General features: G+C 29.9%; 3 protein-coding genes across 3 annotated transcripts; all 3 read right to left on the reverse strand.

The window, feature by feature from the left end:
* Nucleotides 1-627: 627 nt before the first annotated feature.
* Nucleotides 628-2,052, reverse strand: LOC124909972 (probable jasmonic acid carboxyl methyltransferase 2). The gene is made up of 4 exons (XM_047450598.1): nucleotides 2,002-2,052; nucleotides 1,419-1,841; nucleotides 1,070-1,321; nucleotides 628-990 (listed from the first exon to the last, which is right to left on the reverse strand). The coding sequence occupies exons 1-4, from the start codon at nucleotides 2,050-2,052 to the stop codon at nucleotides 628-630; spliced, it is 1,089 nt and encodes a 362-aa protein (XP_047306554.1).
* Nucleotides 2,053-7,399: 5,347 nt separating this feature from the next.
* LOC124909973 (agamous-like MADS-box protein AGL80) lies at nucleotides 7,400-7,969 on the reverse strand. The gene has a single exon (XM_047450599.1). It carries the CDS (start codon nucleotides 7,967-7,969, stop codon nucleotides 7,400-7,402), a length of 570 nt encoding a protein of 189 aa, XP_047306555.1.
* Nucleotides 7,970-19,320: 11,351 nt separating this feature from the next.
* On the reverse strand, nucleotides 19,321-20,172 carry LOC124909974 (agamous-like MADS-box protein AGL80). Its single transcript, XM_047450600.1, has one exon. The coding sequence runs from the start codon at nucleotides 20,170-20,172 to the stop codon at nucleotides 19,321-19,323; it is 852 nt and encodes a 283-aa protein (XP_047306556.1).
* Between the last annotated feature and the right edge of the window lie 1,379 nt (nucleotides 20,173-21,551).

The raw sequence follows: 21,551 nt of genomic DNA on the forward strand, positions 1-21,551 counted from the left end.
ATTAAGTAGAATAGTTGATGATTAAACATAAAAATTGACAATACATCATTATTGGCCATCCCAATTAAGTTCATTTTTTAGTACCGTAGTCAATAATCCAAATTTTATTTATTTTCTAATTTTTTTTGGAAGATAACATAATTTGCATTTTCATGAAGTGTGTGACCTTTAATATCTTAAACAAAACTCTTTTCATTTAAAAAATAACTTATTGGATTAATTAGTCAATTCATCCTATTGAAAATATGCAAACTGGATATAGTTTAATAATGGGAGTGCACTATCATAATCATTGCATACAAATTTGTTTGTCGATTCATTTAGTGCAAAAATGCATTATTTTTTAAATTTTTTCTAATACTATTTTGGAAAGAAAAAAAGTTCATATCAACAAAATTTATCCTAATGATTAAAAAAAAAAAGAACAAAGTGTCGAACAATTTATATTTTTTTATATTATTTCGGTATTGCATCTTAGCTTGTTTAACTTAATATGTATGAAAAACACATTTCATTTCTTCTTCAAACATACATTGAGATTTATACTTAATATGTATGAAAAATACATTTCATTTCTTCTTCAAACATATAGTGAGATTTATACTTAATATGTATGAAAAACACATTTCATTTCTTCTTCAAACATATAGTGAGATTTATGTACTTTGTCTTCTCATTTTCCAGATGATTAGCTACACGTTTTTCGTATCTCTCGAACACGTTGTCCAAGACAAGCTCTCCGAAATGAATTTTCATCATTGGCTCTGTAATTGATCTTATGCAATTTGCTACATTTCTTCCACTTCTTTTTTTGTCAAACTTATCAGTGTAGCCATAGTCTTGATCATCCGGATCCCAATTACACTCGAAAATCTCGAACTTTTCAAGATCAAATGAATTCTCCTTTTGAATGATTGTCTTCACTTCATCTTTATAAGGGTGATATACAGGCATATTGAATGAATCAACATCTTCTTTTCTAATAAGTCCCTAAAAGAAAAATAAAATAAGACATTATATTAGCTTGACTAAAATTCATTATAATCACATTTTAAGACAAATTTTAAACCTGAGAAACCAGGTCAAGAAGTGATTGGGCTAAAAGTTCCAAAATGCAGCAACAATCATTGGAAGATGGGTCAGGAATGCTCCTACCGATCAATGTAAGGACCATTCTACCCTTAGGTATAATTTCATGAGACCTGTGAACTAGAAAAGAGTAGAAGTCTTTGTAAAATTGATTCTTGTATGCATCTACCACATCAGAATGACATGTTTTGGCCACATAGATATGTCCTTTGTTGTCTAGATTTCTTGGTACCTATATTAATCAACATAAAATTATTAAAAAAAAGAAGAATAAATAGTTACACACTCTTTAAACATTGAAAAAATAATTAATTTTGTAAAAAGTAAACCTGAGAGAGCCAATGAAGACTATAAGAAGAGTATACAAAGTGCAAACTTTTGCTTGGTAACAACCTCTCATAAAATGATGATGGCACCCCGGAGATGAAGCACTTTTGACTAAATTCATATCCATGTTTCTCCTTTAACTTGTCATAGAATGAAGGGAGTGCATTAAAAAGATTGTTGAAGTCGTTTTTATGCAAATCATTTAAGAAGACCATTATCTCTCGAGTTTTGTAATTGTATTGATTCGACAACTTGTGAACGGTGTCAATAACCTCAGACACAAATAGAAGTGTGTTGGGCCCCGAAGCACATCCAAGATCCGCAATACTAAAATTCTCTAACATTTCAAATAGTGTTAAGTGATTGATGAACATCTCCTTGATGATATCCTTAACAATAGGTAGTGTCTTACGCATCACCGCCATCTAAAAGCGTTGGAGAGAAGATAATGAATATCGTTTTCTTGTTAGTATTTGCAGTATATATATAGAGAGGATAAGTAGTTGACTTATTTATTTATCATAATGTTTCATAAAAATCATTTCAAAAACAATAATATCTAAATGTTAAACATGATAGACAAACCTGATGACTTGAATTCTGGGCGTAACTCTTTTTTCCATCACCCTGATTCATGTGAATGTTGTTTCCAGTAGACATATATGGTTCTCTCTTAACTTTATCTCACAAAGCTTTGAGTCTCCAAATATTTGTTTCCCTTGACAACACATTTATATAATATTTTCTCCGACGTGTTTGAACCAGGACCTTGTATTTGGTGACATTTTTTTTTTTTTTGGGTAAAATTCAGATTTTTCTTTCATGGAAGCTTATATTTTTTAACTTCCAATTTTTTCTAACTCATTAGTCATTACTGCACATGTACACAATCTGAAAATTTCAATTATCAAGTTCACTTACCTACCTTGGGTAGAACAATAACTAATTCGGAATAGAGTTTAGAGTTTGAACTAACTTTTTATTATTATTATTTTTTAAAAATATCTTATTCCAATATTAATTTAAATAAATAATATTCTAAAATATATATTATTCATCTCCGTTCTAGGATCATTGAATTTCGGCACGACATCCTCCGATTGACCATCATCATCATCTTCCAAGTCATCGGCATCATCATCATTCTCATTAATCACGTTAGCAGTAAGTCTCTTTTCTCAATAAGAATAACAGAATTCGTAATGAAGATTTATTCCATAAATGATGATGTGAGTCTTCACATTGTCTATGGAAATAGACGTCGTGTTCAAGCATTTCACGCAAAGACATTTCACTGTTTGTCGTCTTGTACTCCTAATTGCAAACTCGAGAAATTTGTCAACACCTTTCTCGTAATCTGGATGATCTCGAAGTAAGGTCATCCAAATTTATTGGGTACATCCATCTTTCTAATAAGATGGAAAACAACCCGCATTATTATTTATTTAACTTTATCTAAATTAATTAGGCTTACATTTATCTTACACAATCTCTACCAAATATAACATAATGAAAACCTAATATCCATAAATCTAATCAAAATATAATCTAAATCAAACTCAATATAAACCACTTTTTAACATTAATCAAACATCAATCACACCAAATATACATTAATCTAACATGAATCAATCAAAATATAAACATATACCTAATCAAACAATAATAAACCAAATCTAACATGAATCCAACAAAATCAACATAAACACATACCTAATCAAACAATAATAAACATAATCTAACATTATTCAACAAAATCAACCTAAAAATATACCTAATCAAAAATTAATAAACATAATCTAACATGATCCAAAAAAATCAACCTAAACATATGCATAATCAAACAATAATAAACTTAATCTAACATTATCTAACCAAAAATCAACCTAAACATATACCTAATCAAAACAATAATAAACCTAATATAACATTATCCAACTAAAAATCAACATAAACATATACCTAATCAAGACAATAATAAACCTAATCTAACATTATCCAACCAAAAATCAACCTAAACATATACCTAATCAAAATAATAATAAACCTAATCTAACATTATCCAACCAAAAATCAACCTAAACAAACAATAATAAACCTAATTTAACATCATCCAACAAAATTTAACATGAATATATAACATCTAATCAAAATTTAATTAAATAAATAATCTGACCTTAAATGTAGGTTGTGGGCAGAGGCGCGACGATAGGGTAAGTCTCCAAGCGGCAGCGGTGGCAGATCTTCAAGCGGGGTGCAGCGGCAGGGCTCAAACGGCTGCAGGGGGCGCGGCGTATTCAATATGGTTGCAGTTCTTCAATTAGGGTATTGGCGGCGTCATCTTCGGATGTAGGATGCGGCGCGGGCGGAAGGAAGCGGGGAGAGAAAAAGGGATAGAAATCGGACAGAAAGAAGAAGAGAAGAAGATTTTTTTTAATTTAAATGGGCCATCAATCTAATAAATCTTCGATTTTGACCCTTAACAACACTTAGAATTATTATTAATTTTTTTGGGAAGGGTCAAAACCGAAGGTTTGTTAGAAAACTTCGCAATTACCAATTTGGGAAAAGTTAAAATCGAAGGTTTTCTAATAAACCTTCGACTTTGACCTTTATCAACACTTCAAAATTATTTTTAATTTTTTTTTGAAGGGTCATAACCGAAGTTTTATTAGAAAACTTTCGCAAATAACAATTTGGGGAAAGTTAAAACCGAAGGTTTTCTAATAAACATTTAGTTTTGACGCTTCCCAACACTTGAAATTATTTTTAATTTTTTTTTGGGAAGGGTCAAAACCGAAGGTTTATTAAATAACCTTTGCAATTACCAATTTGGGGAAAGTTAAAACCGAAGGTTTTATAATAAACCTTCGGTTTTGACCCTTTCCAACACTTAGAATTTTTTTTTTGGAAGGTCAAAACCGAAGATTTATTATAAACTTTCGGTAAACTTTCATATCACCGAAAGTTTTACACACCTCTCAGAATCTTTTTTTATTAACGAAAGTTTTCTTCCTCTTGGTACCATTAATGAGAGTTTTCTATAACTCTCGGTAAAATTCGTCGATAAAGGTCTTTTTTTACTAGTGTATATACAAATTATACATATTAACCAATTTAATAACAGTTTTCGGGTCAAACTCAAGTTCATTCCAAATATGGCTACAAATTTTAATTTGGGCGTTTTCAACTCATTAAAATTTTGAGTTAATATTGATTTTTAAATGTAGTATATATCAATCCCCACACCGAATGGGACAATTTATTAAAATTAATTAATTTATTTTTATTTTTTTGGGAAAAATGACTTAGCGTAATTTCACTAAAAATTTCCAAAAATGGGGAAAAAATTACGAGTTTAATTGATCATTCTAGACATGCCTAGAATGATTTTGAAGTTGTAACATTCTGAATAAAAGCTAAAAACGTAAATAAATTATCTGATTACAATGTTTTCAATTCTAGTGAGTTCAAAAAACGGTAAATTACAGTTCATGCAGATATTCCAGTTCTGCCCCGTGCTTGGAATTCTTCTCCACGTTTCTGCGAGGGCGCTACAATCCGATACAATATCTTTCCATAACTCTTCAACGCTCCTGCGGGTTCTGCCATATACCTTAGCATTCCGTTCTTGCCAAATGTTATACACCACTACTCCAAAGCCGTACTTGAACACGTTTGTTGCAAATCTATTTCTTTTGGCTTTAAGTATTGACGCTTCTTTGATTTCAATCCATTCGCTCGGGAAACTGATCAACTCTAGGATTTTATAGAATCTGTCCCAAAGCTCCGAAGCAATACAATAGCGGGTGATCTATAAATAAATATATTAAAAATCTAAGCAGTTATACTTTGAATGGTTAATACTTTTCAAAATGATTTATTTTTAAATTTAAATTCAAAGTTTTTTTTTTGTTAGATGATGAATTATAATATAACTCTATAACCATTGTCATCAATATGGCTGGTTAACCAAAACTAATAAAATTAATTAATTCAAAATGATTATTGATAAGATTTTGGAAAATATTTAAAGAGATTCCTTTTGTGAATAATATTTTTAATTAAAATAAAATAAAATAGTGCTATAATTATATAGATAAGGAAAATATAATTAAACAATATTTTATATATTCTCCCATATTTGTTGAATTTTACAAATAAATGTTCTTTATAGAAAATATGTATTATGTTAATAAACACGATACTATGAACCACATACTCATTTCTTATAAATTTAATAAGTATTTTTTTATAAATTGACCTTTTTTTTAAAAATTTTGATAACTAAAAAATGTACTTCAAAATTAACAAAAACAGATACATACAATCCAAAGGTTACCATGTACCGTAAGCCCCCATGAATCATGAAGGTGGTACTAGATATTACGAGTTAGTAGATCCTAATCACTTTTGAAGTCAAAGACCCTATCTAATCAAAAATCCATTATAGGCTAGTAACACTATGTATATTCCATTGTTAACTACCTATTTAATAACTTACAATCAAATAAAACCGGCCAGAAAGTTGATATTTTATTAATTTTTTGTAGAATCAATTTTCATTTATATTTTTAATAATTAACTTAAGTTATTTTCTTATTAATTAATTTTTTTGTTATATGAATTATTTAAAATTAAAATTATTTAGTATTTATATATATTAAAATTATTGATATATATATATATATATATTTAAATTATATAATATATTGTGTCACAAACTTAAATATATAAATTATATAATTTAAAAAATATTTTTTAATTATTTTTTCTATTTAATTTATCTAATTTAGACACAATTTATTTTAATTTATCTAAATATATTTTAATTTATAGTATATTATATTATATAAATTAATGAGAAATATGAGAATTCTTAGAGAACGTTATAGGTGAATATATATATATATATATATATATATATATATATATATATATATATATATATATATATATATATATATTTGAATTTAAGATGATTTATATAACTGAACAAATTAACTAATAAAAAGTTAATTGAAATTTTTATTAATAAAAATATATAATATAATAAATTTAAATTTAATAATCAATGTATCAATTAAACACCAAACGCCCTAAAAATATTTAACAATTTATTAAAATTAATATACTTAACTTACATTTTTATGTTTTAAATGTTCTATATATTATAAAAAAATGTTTAATTATAATGAAGTTAACCTTACAAAATAAAAATTATTAATTATTATATTTTAAAATTATTAATCATTCTTATACATATAAAAAATTAAATTTATAAAATATAATAAATATTAGTAATAATATTTTAAATATTCAATAAAAATAAGTAACTGTACTATATTTAAAATAGTTTATAAATATTTATTATTTTTATTTATACTATTATTTTAGTTATTCATTTTTAAATTAAAAAACAAAATTTTATTCGTTATCAAAATAATTATATTATTTTTGAAGGTTAATTATTAAATAAAATATATAATAATAATAATAATAATTTAAACAAAAATAAATTAAATATAATTTTTAATAGAGAGACTCAGGGCTAAAAAAAAATAAGATAGAACAGAAAAAAAAAAAAAAAAAAAAAAGAAAGAGAAACACGGATATTGAAGAAGACATTCCCTTAATGTGAAGATGGATCATGTGGCCCCATGTCTTCGTTATGAAAGTGAGGAAATGGAGGCGGGTTGCTTGGGTATGGCATGCCATTCTGCGGAAAATCAGATGGATGAGGCTGAAATTCCATGTTAGGATCATTGTATGGCATGTTATTTTGTTGGAAATCAGATGGTAGAGGTTGAACTTCCATGTTTGCAGGCTGAAATTCCAAGTTGGGAGGTTGGAAATTCATGTAACTGGTCTCAAATCCAGTGTTAGGATGTTCAAACCCCATGTTAGGAGGCGGAAACTCCATGGCCGGAGGAGGACATGTCATGTTGGGCGCCATGCAAGGATGAGCTGGAGGCATGAAATATTAATCTTGGCTCCAAGCAAGTTGTTGGCTACCACCAACTCCACTCCCTTCAAAATCAAATTGGGGAGGAGGAGGAGGAGGAGGAGGGTTGAAAGAGGAGGAGTCCATCATCCTGTTAACCTCCATCAAGTTCTGACTGATAACTGTAGCCAACTCCTTGAAATCTTCTTCGGTATTCAGGCCTGACATAGCATGTTGTGGATTCATCATTGATTGAAACATGGTATGAGTCATCTCACTATGACGGTTCTCTCTTTCCTGTCTTCTTAGTTTTTCTTGTATCTTTTGGAGCCTCTGCCTCGTAAAGATCTCTTGGTTAACCTTTCGTTTTCCTTGATCAGCCTTCGGAAAACTCTGGTACTTTGTAATGAGTCTCCGTACTTCATCCATAGATGGCCAAACAACAGGTTGGGGATCAAAGTCACTATAGATGACGGTACACGCTTCAATGTCGCACAGAGTGGTGATTTCATCTAGTTGCTTCACAACACTAAGATTTCTTTTCTTGTATGTGTTTCTTCTTGCACTATTATTGAGAATGTAAGTAAGGTTAACTTTCTTTCTAGTCATGGTGTTTCTACAAAGAAGAATTAAATTAGAAAACTCTTTTTTTCTCAATGTGGTGGAATTTGTTAATGAGTAGAACTCTATATATATACAGATTTTTAGAAAAAAAAAACTTGATGAAAATTAGTTTGAAAAACTCCATGTAGATACATTTTAATCAAAATTGTGAACCAATTACTTTAAAAGATTTTGTATTAATGGTGGTAAGATTTACCACCATAAGAACTAGTTTCCTATATTATAAATAATTGTAGATTAAATAAGTAATTATGATATAAAATTAATTTTCTATTTAAAATATTTCTTCTTTTGAATTATAACAGTAATAATCCAAAAATACAATATTTTTATTTTAAAATATTTCAATGAAATATATTTTTATGGATTCTATCATCATACACAAACATAATTATAGAAAAAATTACTTTTCCATATCATTTAGCTTTTAAAAGCAAATCTGTGTTATATATATATATATATATATATATATATATATATATATATATATATATATATATATATATATATATATATATATATATATATATATATAACTGCATTTAAATTCTAGGAAAAAAGCTCAGTTAGACGTATCTACTTGTACAACTAGCTCACTTAAACGTATGTACTAATAAAAGGTCATTTAAACGTACGTACTATCAAAAATTGGCTCATTTAGCCTTTTTTAGCAACCCTGGTTAACTTTTATTTTTAAATTTATATATTTATTAATTAAATATTAATATATTTTCTCTCTCTTTCTTTTTCATTTATTATTTCATTTATTACTAATAAATAACCCTTTATTTTTATTTTTTTTTATAATATTTTATTATAATATTTTATTATAATATTTTATTATTTCTATATAAATATTTACGATTGATTATTTTAATTTTATTTTATATATACGAGTATTCATTATTAATTATTTTAACTCTATATTTCTTCTTCTTTTTTATATATCTTTTTTATATTCACATTAATTATTAATTATTTTAAAATTGTTTGATCCCAATAATTGAATATAACAATGAAAATTCTTTCAACAATAAAAATCATTCAACACAAAAATAAATTAATTTAGAATTGAATAATAATAAAAACTCATTAATCAAATATTAGACAAAATAATTCATTTACTACTAATATAAGTCGTGAATAAAAATTTAAAAAAATTTATTAATTTCATTTTTATTTATATTAAACTAAATAAGAAAAAACTCTTTTTTCATTTTTATTATATTAAATTAAATAAGAAAAAACACTTAAAAAAATTATTACAAGAAAACATAAAATTCATAAATAAGTTATTAATTTTCTTTTTTAAATGAGAATTTAAAAAATATGAGAAATAAAAACTGATAAAAAAAGAAGATGAAATATAAAAGAGGAATTAATATTAAAATAATAAAAAATTTAAGAATAAATTAAATTACCCAGTTTAATTAATGAAAAAGAAGGAGAGAGAAAATATATTAATATTTAATTAATAAATATATAAATTTAAAAATAAAAGTTAACCATGGTTATTAAAAGAGGCTAAATGAGCTAATTTTTGATAGTACATATGTTTAAATGACCTTTTATTAGTACATACGTCTAAGTGAGCTAGTTGTACAAGTACATACGTCTAATTGAACTTTTTTCCTAAATTCTAAATAGATGTACTTTGAATGGATATTCCTTCAAAATGATTTATTTTTAAATTAGAATTTAAATTTGTTTATATGATTGAAAAATTATAGTATCACTCTATAACCATTATCATCAATGTTGATTACCAAAACTAATAAAAATAAATTAATTTAAAATAATTAGTGATAAGATTGTTTAAATCTTGAAAATATTTACTACCATAAAAAGTGATTTCTTTTACTATTAATATTTTTAATTAAAATAAAATAGTGCTTTGTAGATAAGGAAAATAGGATGAAATAATCTTTCATATATTTTTCCATATTTGATTGAATTTAACAAATAAGTGTCATTTTTAGATAATTAATCAAAACATTGATATATTATAATATTTCCATTTAAAATATTACCTTGTCTAAGCATATAAATATAGTTTTAACTTATTTATTTTTAATAAATAAAAATTATGTAAATAAACATGATAATTTGATAAGACCTTACATGTTTCTCATAAATTAATAAGTATGTTATCTAAAAAATAAAATTATTTCAAATAAACTTTTTTACGTTAAAAAGTCACTCAATCGAACAAATTATTTTTCTTTTGATAATTAAAAAATGTACTTCGAAGTGAAGAAAAGAAATAATCCAAAGGCTAACCATGCACCTAAGTCCCCATGAATCATGAAGGTGGCATATCTAATCTTAAACACCTTTTGTAGCCAAAAACCCTATCTAATAAAAAAAATTCAATTATAGCCATATAACCATTCTATATTCAATTAGCCAAATAAATATTTGTAACCAATTGACCAAGTAACTCTCTTTTGTAACCATGTGACAAGAAGCCCCTTTGTAACCCCTTAAAGTCATACCTTTTTTTTAGAATAAATAAGTCCTCTTTTTGTAAATCAATTAACCCCTTTGTAGCCAAAGACCCTATGTAATCAAGAATCTATAATAGCCAAGCCCCCTTCAACACTCAATTAACCAAGTAACCTATTTGTAACATATTTACCAAATAACTCTTTTGAAGTTGTATCAAATTATTTCTTTTGTAGCCATGTAGACAAGAAGAGCCTTTCTATCCCCATAAACATGTACTCAACTAACATTTCTCAATTTACCCTCTTGTAGCCAAATACCCTAGGTAATCAATAATACATTATATATATTCAAGTAACCCTTCTATATTCAATTGAACAAGTAACTATTTGTAACAATTGACCAAGAAACACCTTAAAATTATATCCAATAATCTTTTTGTAGCATGATCACAAAAAGCCCTCTAACAGTACCAAGCAAAAACAATAAAGAAATTCGGCCAAAATTAATTAGCAAAACGGTCCCATCTTAATGAATCAACATGAAATGATAACTGATTTAAAAGAAATCAATGTTATGGGGTCTCTTACCCTGAACACCAAACTGAATCCAACCACCACATAAAATATATATAAAACACAAAAGTTACCTCTTGGATGCCAAGATTACTCGGTGCCCCAAATCGGCGGAGCACTAGATGCTAGGACCCATGGAAACAGATGAATTTTCATGACTCCATAATTCTTTTCCGCTGTGTGGAACCATATCGGTGCGGTCCAACATGAAAAGATCGATCCACTGTTGCTGTACATAAGTGGGCAAAAGAGGCGGTGAAGAAACCCTAGGGAAATCCCTCTAATATATATATATATATAAACACTTAACCAAATCTCCTCCAAAATCAAAAGTGACCTCCAAAATCAAAAGTGACGTGGAGCACTCTCGTTGGTTAATGTTACCGTGTGACGTAAACGACCCTCTTCTTATTTATTATTTATATTTTATAGATAATTAAATTAAAAAAAAGTTATTACGTCCCTTCGTAACCTGTAACCTTGTAATATCCAATAATTACGCGGTCTACCATTGCTCTCCAAAATAGTCTAATATTAACATATTTTAACTTTACATGCATGACAAAATCAACTAAAGAAGATCAAAAACATTCTTTAATGTTGTCTCTGTTTTTATCTATCTAAATTTGCCAAATATTATATGAGCACATAATCTATACATATATATACCAAGTTGACTTTTTCCGTCAGATAAATATTGACGCATAATATGCGTCGGTAAGCTAAGGAATTTGTATAATTTTTTCAGAAAAAAATTAAGTTATGGATAATATATAGTTTTTTTTTTATGAATTATACATTTTGATTAATAAATAAACGTTTTTTAATAAAACATCACATAACTTTTTTATTTTCATTTAGGTTCATTAACTTAATTTCTTTTTACATAAGTGGTCTCACTATTTTTGTCTCACCATTTCTCTTATTTGCAAAGTTATTCGGGTCATCAACTCGGTTTTTTCCCATTAGCCAGTCCATATTATTTCTTCATTTCATCCACATTTTTCAGTTTGACCTTAGTCTCCAAGATGCCAATTAGTGTAACTGTTTGCCTCTCATTTAATTTCAAGTGAATAAATTCATGAATTGGAATATGTATGACTCCCGATTTTCCTCAATTTTAACACGATTATTTTAAGTTTTTCCCTTTTCTTTGCCCTTTCTGTTTTGGGACCATTCGAGAATTCCAAATCATCACCTTCTTCAACATTAAGCTTAGGCTTATGTGCCTTGACTGCAAATGATTTTATGGTTTCATTGGAGGAAGTCTGCCTTAGTTGATTATGACTTTCACTCGTTGTTGAGTAAGATGAATAAGAGACCTGAACCTCCTAATTGTACTTGTTTCTTGCAAAAACAACATTTAAATCAGAATAATCGCTCATTAATTCCTTTTCATAATTCCTCATTAATTCCTTTTCAGTACTTGGGTTGATAGCATCCGGATCAATGTTATTCTCATGATTCATACTGTGTTGAGATTTTGATAACCCCACTTCTCCTGAACATTACTCTTGTGATCAACCTCTTGTATCATGCTTCTTTCATCAATACAAACCTCTTCAAGCACTCTACTATCTACCAATTCAATCCCTTGATCATTCACAATGTCGATCCCTTGATCTTTTCCATCAGCTTCTTCAAGCACCCTACTATCAACAAATCCAACCCCTTGAACATTATGTTAAGATTTGTATCTCCCAAATCCGATCATTTTGAAACAATCTGTAAAAATGCAAGAAAAAAGAACACAAGAAGACACAGATTTATAATGGTTCACTCAAATTGAGCTACGTCCACTTCAACCACCACCAAATTTCACTATGAAGAAGAAGAAGGAATACAGAGTTTTTTGCCTCACACTTTATCTCTCTAGAATTCTGTCTTCACAATGTAAACCTTTAATAATCACATATTTATAGGGTAACATTCAGGTATAAAACCTAAATAACTCTTGATCAGGCCCAAGCCCAAAACCAAATACCAACCCAATAAACAATAATTAACAATTGTAGAGTTTATTATAAGTGTAGGCTCCATAACTCAACAATCTTTCACTTGGAGACTAACTTCATCATCTCTCGATCGATAGTGGATTTCCATTCGATGTCTTAACAAAGAAGACCAACTAAAGTTGCACACAACTTCAGTTTCTCATTTGTCACAACTTTCGTCAACATATCAGTTGGATTCTCACTCCCGGGAATCTTCTCAAGAGCTAATACTCCATCTTCTAAAGCTGACCGGATGAAATGATAAAGAACATGTATATGCTTCTTCCTTCCATGATAAACATGATTTTTTTCCAAATGAATGGCACTCTAATTGTCGCATCGCAACACACTTCCTTTGTAGTCTTGACCCAATTCTCGCAAAAAGGGTTGTAACCACATCATCTCCTTAGCAGCATCTGTCACAGCAACATACTCTGCCTCACAACTAGAAAGAGCAACAATCTTCTGCAATTTTGAAACCCAACTGATTGTATTGCCTCCTAGAGTATAAATGTACCATGTTGTGCTCTTCCTACTATCAACATCACCACCATTGTCAGCATCAACATATCATTCCAAACTCATATTAGACTTTCGAAAACACAAAGCGAGACTCGTACTTCCTCTTAAGTATCGTAGTATCCACTTTACTGCTTCCCAATGTTGTCTACCCGGGTTGCTCATGAATCTACTAACAACTCCCACTGCATGTGCAATGTCTAGTCTTGTGCAAATCATCGCTTACATAATACAACCAATGGCAGAGGCATACGGAACAGTGGCTATGTAATTTTTCTCCTCCTCTGTTGAAGGCGACTAGTCTTTAGATAGTCTGAAGTGACTAGCTAAAGAGATAGTAACTGGTTTTGCATCATACAAGTTGAACCTGCTAAGAACTTTCTTCACATATTCTTCTTGTGAAAGCTTGATAACTTCTTCATCCCTGAAAATTCTCATCCCAAGGATTTTTTTAGCAGCACCCAAATCCTTCATTGCAAACTTTTCAAACAACTCTTTCTTGAGCTTGTTAATCTCATACAAGCTTGCTCCAGCAATCAACATGTCATCAACGTAAAGGAGTAGAATAATGTACGATTTATCAAACCTCTTAATATAGTAGCAATGATCAACTTCACACATCAGAAAATTATTACTTTTCATGAAGCTATCAAACTTCTTGTACCATTGTCTTGGAGCCTGTTTAAAACCATACAGACTTTTCTGAAGCTTACACACAAGCTCATCTTTTCCTTTAATTTCAAATCCTTCTGGTTGTCGCATTAAATCTCTTCATCTAAATCACCATGAAGAAAAACAATTTTGACATCCATTTGCTGAAGATGAAGGTCTTCTTTCACAACCAAACTCAAAATAGTTCTGATTGTCATCAATTTAACTACTAGAGAGAAGATCTCATTGTAGTCAATAGTTTCTTTCTATTGAAATCCTTTCACAACCAACCTTGCCTTGTACCTCATGGTTTTATCATGTTCTTCTTTAATTCTGAAGATCCATTTATTGTGAAGTGTTTTCTTTCACTTTGATAGCTCAATGAGCTCCCAAGTTTGATTCAACGTCAAATATTCCATCACATCTTTCATTGCAGACTCCCACTTAACTGATTCATCAGATTATATTGCTTCCTCATAGCATTCAGGTTCACCTCTATCTGTCAACAAGATATAGTTCAGAGATGGAGACCACCTCCCAACTAGTTTTCGATTCCTTGGCGATCTTCTCAATTGTATAATCGGTGTTTGCTGATTTACCTCTAGGCCACGTTCTCAACGATTTCATCTTCAACAACACATTGTTCTTCTTCGACAACCGGTATATATTCAGCTGGAAATTCTCTCAAATCGACTGTACCAGTCTCTTCCAACTTAGAATCACCATCTGATGTATTCCCAACACAATCTTTATAGAGAACCTGTTCATTGAAGATAACATTTCTGCTACGAATTATCTTCCGATTTTGATTATCCCAGAAACGATAACCAAACTCTATATCACCATAACCAATGAAAAAATATTTATTAGACTTTGGATTAAGCTTGCTCCTATCACATTCATTAATATGAACATATGATAAACAATCAAACACTTTCAAATAAGAAAGGTTTACCTTTTTATTGTTCCAGACTTCTTCAGAAATTCTGAATTCAAGAGGAACAGAGGGTCTCCTATTTATCAAATAGACAACAGTATTAATAGCTTCTGCCCAGAAGGTTTTAGGCAGCCCTGCATGCAATCTCATGCTTCTAGCACGCTCGTTCAATGTTTGATTCATTCGTTCAGCTACTTCATTCTCTTGAGGCGTTCGGGGAACAGTCTTCACCATACTAATCCCATTCACAGCACAATACTCTTTAAAATATGAATTGATATATTCACCTCTGTTATCGGATCTCAAGCACTTAACTTTCTAATTTGTTTCATTTTCAACCAAAACCTTCAATTTCGTGAAAATAGCAAATACTTCAGACTTGTGCTTCATAAAATATACCCATACCTTTCTTATCGAATCATCTATAAACGACACGTAGTATTGTGATTCGCCAATAGAAGAAACAAGTGCAGGTCCCCACACATCAGTGTGTACCAACTCTAGTCTTTCTTTCTTGAGCTCCTTCCCAATTTTTAAGAAACTCACCCGTTTCTTTTTTCCAAGAATGCAGTTTTCACATAACTGATGTTCAACAGACTTCAGTTCTGGAATCTGTCCATTCTTCAAAAAAAAATTCATCCTTTTTCGCTCATATGGCCTAACCTGCAATGTCACAACTCACTGTTTTTTGAGTCATCAACTACAGCAACAACTGTTTCTCTATAAATTGAAGTCGTGTATAACGTTCCAGTTTTATGACCTCGAGCAACAACTATTACTCCTTTAGTCACCTTCCATGCACTATTTCCACAAATAAAATTGTGACCTTCTTCATCAAACTGTGTAACAGAAATCAAATTGTGCATTAAACCTGGAATGTGTCTCACCTTATTAATCTTCCAAACAGAACCATTTGCCATCTTCAATTTGATGTCCCCCATGCCAACAATATCTAATGGCTCATCATCTGCGAGATAAACTTTCCCACGGTTTCCAGCCACATAATTCTCCATTAATTTTTTGTGAGCTGTGGTGTGGAAAGACGCTCTTGAGTCCAAAACCCATGAATCTGTCGGGCTATCAACAGACAAAAGTAAAGCATCCGTGATATATTTTATAACAACGTTGGCTGCATCATTTTTATCATCACCGCTTTTCTTCGGTGCTTTACAGTTCCTCTTTAAATGACTATGTTTACCATAATTTCAGCACTCAAATGTTCGTCCAGACTTGAGCTGACTCCTCATGCTCCTTTACATTGATCTACTCTTACATCGGTTGAAATTTCTATCATTACCTCTACCCCTGTTTTCCACATTCAGAGCTGAATCTTTGAATGCTTCACCATAATCAATTTTACGAACCTCTTCAGCAAGAATACAATCTCTAACTTCAACAAATTTCAGTTTAGCATTTCCAACTGAATTACTAATTGATGCTCTCATAGGTTCCCAACTATTTGGTAGAGATGCTAACAAAATCAGGGCACTAACTTCATCCCCAAAATCAATCTCATCAGATAGCAATTGATTCACAATTGTATTGAATTCATTCAAATGAGTAGTGACAGAAGTACCATCAATCAATCTTAAGTAAAAGAGTCTTTTCATTAAGTGTACTTTGTTGTTAGTAGATGGTTTTTCATACATATTAAAAAGAGATTTCATCAGACCCATGGTGGTTTTCTCTCCTTTGCTACATTGTGATCAGCCGTCTTGACTAGCGTTAATCGAACAACTCCCAAAACTTGTCTATCAAGGAGTTTCTATTCAGCTTCATCCATCTTCTCTGGTTTTCACTCAAAGGAACATGAAGCTTCTTTCCATAAAGATAATCTTCAATCTGCATTCTCTAAAAGGCATAATCTGTCCCATCAAATCTTCCAATCTCATGTCCTATACTGTTCTCACTTGCCATTATTTACAATGCTCAGATCCAGCCTAACTGCTCTGATACCAGTTGTTATGATTTGTATCTCCCAAATCCGATCAGCTTGATCAGCTTGAAACAATCTGTAAAAATGCAAGAAAGAAGAACACAAGAAGACACGGATTTATAGTGGTTCACTCAAATTGAGCTACGTCCACTTCAGTCACCACCAGATTTCACTATGAAGAAGAAGAAGGAATACAGAGTTTTTTGTCTCACACTTTATCTCTAGAATTCTGTCTTCACAATATAAACCCTTAATAATCATATATTTATAGGTTAACATTCAGGTAATAAAACTTAAATAACTCTTGGTCAGGCCCAAGCCCCCAAACCAAATACAAACCCAATAAACTATAATTAACAATTGTAGAGTTTATTATAAGTGTAGACTTCATAACTCAACACATTATCCTTTGTATTTCCTTTAATATTTTCCATGCTAGGCTCCGCATCTGAACCATTCTGAACAATAATTTATATTTGTTCGTTAGACTTACTTTCCTAAACCTTAAGCCTTGACCCAATCTGTCTTTCACCCATACACATCCCCTTGCCTTATTCTAGTATCCTTCTATTCAATTCCTCCACTTATATCTTCCTGAACTACTTCTGAATTTTCCTTTCTAGTCTTTTCAACATTATTGTCAGCAGGATTTGGGATACACTCCTAATTATCAGCATTATTGGCTTTTATCTAATGATAATGACCCGGGTGCAATTCTGACCAGAATGAGTGAATTTATTGCATTTCGCACACCTGCTTGACAACATTTCATATCTGATCATGATCCTGCTTAAGTTTCCTCTTCTGTCCCGAAGTTTTATACTATCCAGCAAGATACTGTCTGGCTTTATTTCTATGTTGACTCTGGCAAAAGAAGATCACATCTCAATGGCCTTCCAAGAAAGCTTGCAATATAAGTAAAAACCTTATCATTGCACAAATAAGGAGGAACATTGCAAAAATTAACACAGACTTGCGAAGTTTCAGACGGCCAGCACTGTAGATCCAACCCTTCCTCCCATCTATACACTTTAAAGCAGCGATTCGAGATGAACACAAAATCCGTATCAATGACTTCTTTGGTTTGGCCGTTCTCACCAAAAATACATGGATTCGTCATATTAGTCTTGTAAACTTATTGGCTAACGGTTTGCTAAGATTGAAGTCAATTGAGGGAGGCCAGATTTAAAATTTAGGGTAACGACCACTGGGAAGGATTTTCACATTGGAAAATGGAAATATATTAAGGAACGGATATAGTAAAAATGAAATAAGAATGAAAATAATAAATTATCTCCATTGTGTGACTCTTAAGACCCTTTGAAAGTATTTTCACATGAGAGAGTTAACTAGCCGGGAAAAAAAGCCAGAGATGGAAAGGAAAAAATACAAAATAATAGAAGAATGTGAAATGTTGAATATAATCGTGAGTTGGTGAAAAGTTAAATGATATTTGGTGAAAGGGTGAAAAAATAAAATAAGTGATAGGTGAAAGATGAGAAAGATAGATAAGATAGGTTTGAATTAAGAAAAATGATTGGGAGCAAGATTTTTGGGAGCGACTCGTACAGCGAAAGTGACCTTGTTGTTATACGAAAGTGACATCGCTGTTATACAAAAGAGACATAGTTGTTATACAAAAGAGACATCGTTGTTATACAAAAGGGACGAGGTCTATTTTGTATAACAGCGAGGTCACTTTCGTTGTATGAGTCGCTCCCTCAAAGTTATGCTCCTTATCATTCCTTTTGAATTAAATATTGTATAATTAAAATAAATTAATGAATAATATAGATGTGTAATTCAGTTATATACTTATATTAGTTTAAATAAATTTGATACATATTGTCAAGTTAGTAAGTGTAAATAAAATGTTAAAATATTTTCCATACATGAGTATATTTGACACCTCAAGCCAAGCTAATAGACAAATATGATATTATCCCTTTCTTTAAAGGTAAAACTTTTCGTGTCTTGACTTTGTGCAAATATAATTTTGGGAGCATTTCTCAATTAGTGTTTGTCGGGTAATGTAAATCTTCTTTCTATTGTTCAAACTTTATCGGATATCTCTGAAACCACTAATGGTATATTTTTTAAATGTTACAAAAAAAAAAATGACTATGAAATGAAAAATATATAATAAAAAAAGTTCAACAAAACTAAATTAAATTATTTTTAAAAGGAAGAGATTGGGGGGCTGAAAGAGATTACAGAAAAGAAACAGATAAGAGAAAGAAAGAAGAGAAACCTATGCATATATTGGAGAAGACATTCCCTTAATGTGAAGAGGGGTCATGTGGGCCGATGTTGTTGTTATGGTAGTAAGGAAATGGGGACGGGTTGCTCGGGTATGGCATTCCCATGTTGGAATCCATGTATGACATGCCATTTTGCGGGAAATCAATGGGCAGATGCTGAAATCCCATGCTGGCTGGTTGGAATCCCATGTTGGCAGGTTCAAATCCCATGTTGGGAGGTGGAAACTCCATCATAGGAGGTGGATATGTCATGTTAGACCCCATGGAAGAGCCAAACCCTTCATTATTTGGAGGCATGAACTCACCTTGGCTTACAACAATTTGCTTGCTACCACCACCTCCATTGCCACCTGCGCCAAATTGAGGAGGAGGAGGGTTGAAAGAGGAGGAGTCCCTCAGACGAACCTCCATCCTCCTCTCAACCTCCATCAGGTTCTGGCTGATAACTCTAGCCAGCTCCTTGAAATCTTCCATATTCAGTCTTGACATCGCTGTGTGTGGATCCATCATTGATTGATACATGATTTGTGTCGTCTTGTTATGACGGTTTTCTCTTTTTTGTCTTCTCAGTTTCTCTTGCATCTTTTCGAGCCTCTGCATCGTGAAGGTCTCTTGGTTGACCTTTCTTTTTCCTTGATCAACCTTTGGAAGACTCTGATGCTTAGTGACAAGTCTTCGTACTTCATCCATTGATGGCCACACAAAAGGTTGAGGATCAAAGGCACTATAAATGACGGCACACGCTTCAATGCCACATAGAGTGGTCAGTTCATCTAGTTTCTTCACAATACCGACTCTTCTCTTCTTGAATGTGGTTTTCCTCACAGTTTTATTGAGAATGTAAGTAAGCTTAACTTTGTTTCTAGTCATGATATTTCTACAAGGGACTGTATTGTATAAGGAAACTCTTCTTTTTTCTCAATGTGTTGGGATTAATGGCTAGAACTTTTCTTATATAGATTTTTTAGAAGAAAAAAATACTTCATAAAAAATTGTTTGAAAGGCTCTCAGTCTAGATAGATTGTAATCAATGTTGTCAACCAAAACTTTAAAAATTAATTTTTTAGATTTTGTAATTAATTAGGTAAAATTTACTACCATAAAACTAATTTTCTTTATTTTGAAAAGATGTAAATTGAATAACTAATTATGGTATAGAATCAGCTTTTTTATTTAAAATGTTTCTTTTTTTTGGACTATAATGATAATAACCCACCAACACAATATAATTATTTTAAAATAGTAATAATCTATCAATTAAATATATTTTACCTATTCTGTCACTACAAACATATATAATTATAGAAGAAAAATAATTTTCCATTTCATTTCGCATTTAAAACGAAATCTGTATTTTATATTTGCTTTTAATGATATATAAATATATATATATATATATATATATATATATATATATATATATATATATATATATATAATTGCATTAAAAATATAAACAGCTGTACTTTGAATAGTTATTACTGTCAAATGAATTCAATTTTTTTTTTTTTGTAAGATAATGACCCTTATCAAAGCGGGTTAACTAAAACTAATAAAATTAATTAATTTAAAATAATTATTGATAAGATTTTGTAAATCTTGAAAAAAATTTACTACCATAAAAGTGATTTTTCTTATTTTATATTTTTTTAATTTAATTTATTATTTATTTCTCTAATTTTCAAAAATAGAAAAAAACTTAAATTGATCTGAATGTGTTCCTAAATATTTCTTCTTTTGGGCTCTAATGGTAATAATCCACGAACACAATAATTTTATTTTTAAATAGTTACTGTATAATTAAATAGATTTTTACCTATTCGGTCACCATAAACATAATTATAGAAGAAAATTAATTTTCCATTTCATTTAGCATTTAAAACAAAATCTGTGTAAGATATTTGCTTTTAATAAGAGCATATATATATATATATATATATATATATATATATATATATATATATATATATATATATATATATATATATATATATATATATATATATATATGCATTAAAAATCTAAAAGCTGTACTTTGATGGGTTATTACTGTCAAAAAAAAATAATTCAGTTTAGGTTTTTTTTGTTAACCAAAACTAATTCAAAATAATTATTGATAAGATTTCGTAAATTTTGGAAAAGATATATATATATATATATATATATATAATTGCATTAAAAATCTAAAAGCTGTACTTTAATGGGTTATTACTGTCAAAAAAAAAAAAAAAAAAAAAAAAAGAATTCAG

The sequence above is a fragment of the Impatiens glandulifera genome, chromosome 7 (assembly GCF_907164915.1).
Source record: "Impatiens glandulifera chromosome 7, dImpGla2.1, whole genome shotgun sequence".
In the NCBI taxonomy this organism is placed as follows: Eukaryota; Viridiplantae; Streptophyta; class Magnoliopsida; order Ericales; family Balsaminaceae; genus Impatiens; species Impatiens glandulifera.

Bases quoted from the DNA above. Each gene is read 5' to 3' on its own strand.
- LOC124909974 (XM_047450600.1), bottom strand. From the start codon at position 20,172: ATGACTAGAAACAAAGTTAAGCTTACTTACATTCTCAATAAAACTGTG.
- LOC124909972 (XM_047450598.1), bottom strand. From the start codon at position 2,052: ATGAATCAGGGTGATGGAAAAAAGAGTTACGCCCAGAATTCAAGTCAT. The intron at 1,842-2,001 runs GTTTGTCTATCA...CAACGCTTTTAG, and splicing joins CCCAGAATTCAAGTCATCAG to ATGGCGGTGATGCGTAAGAC. The intron at 1,322-1,418 runs GTTTACTTTTTA...TGATTAATATAG, and splicing joins GTCTTCATTGGCTCTCTCAG to GTACCAAGAAATCTAGACAA.
- LOC124909973 (XM_047450599.1), bottom strand. From the start codon at position 7,969: ATGACTAGAAAGAAAGTTAACCTTACTTACATTCTCAATAATAGTGCA.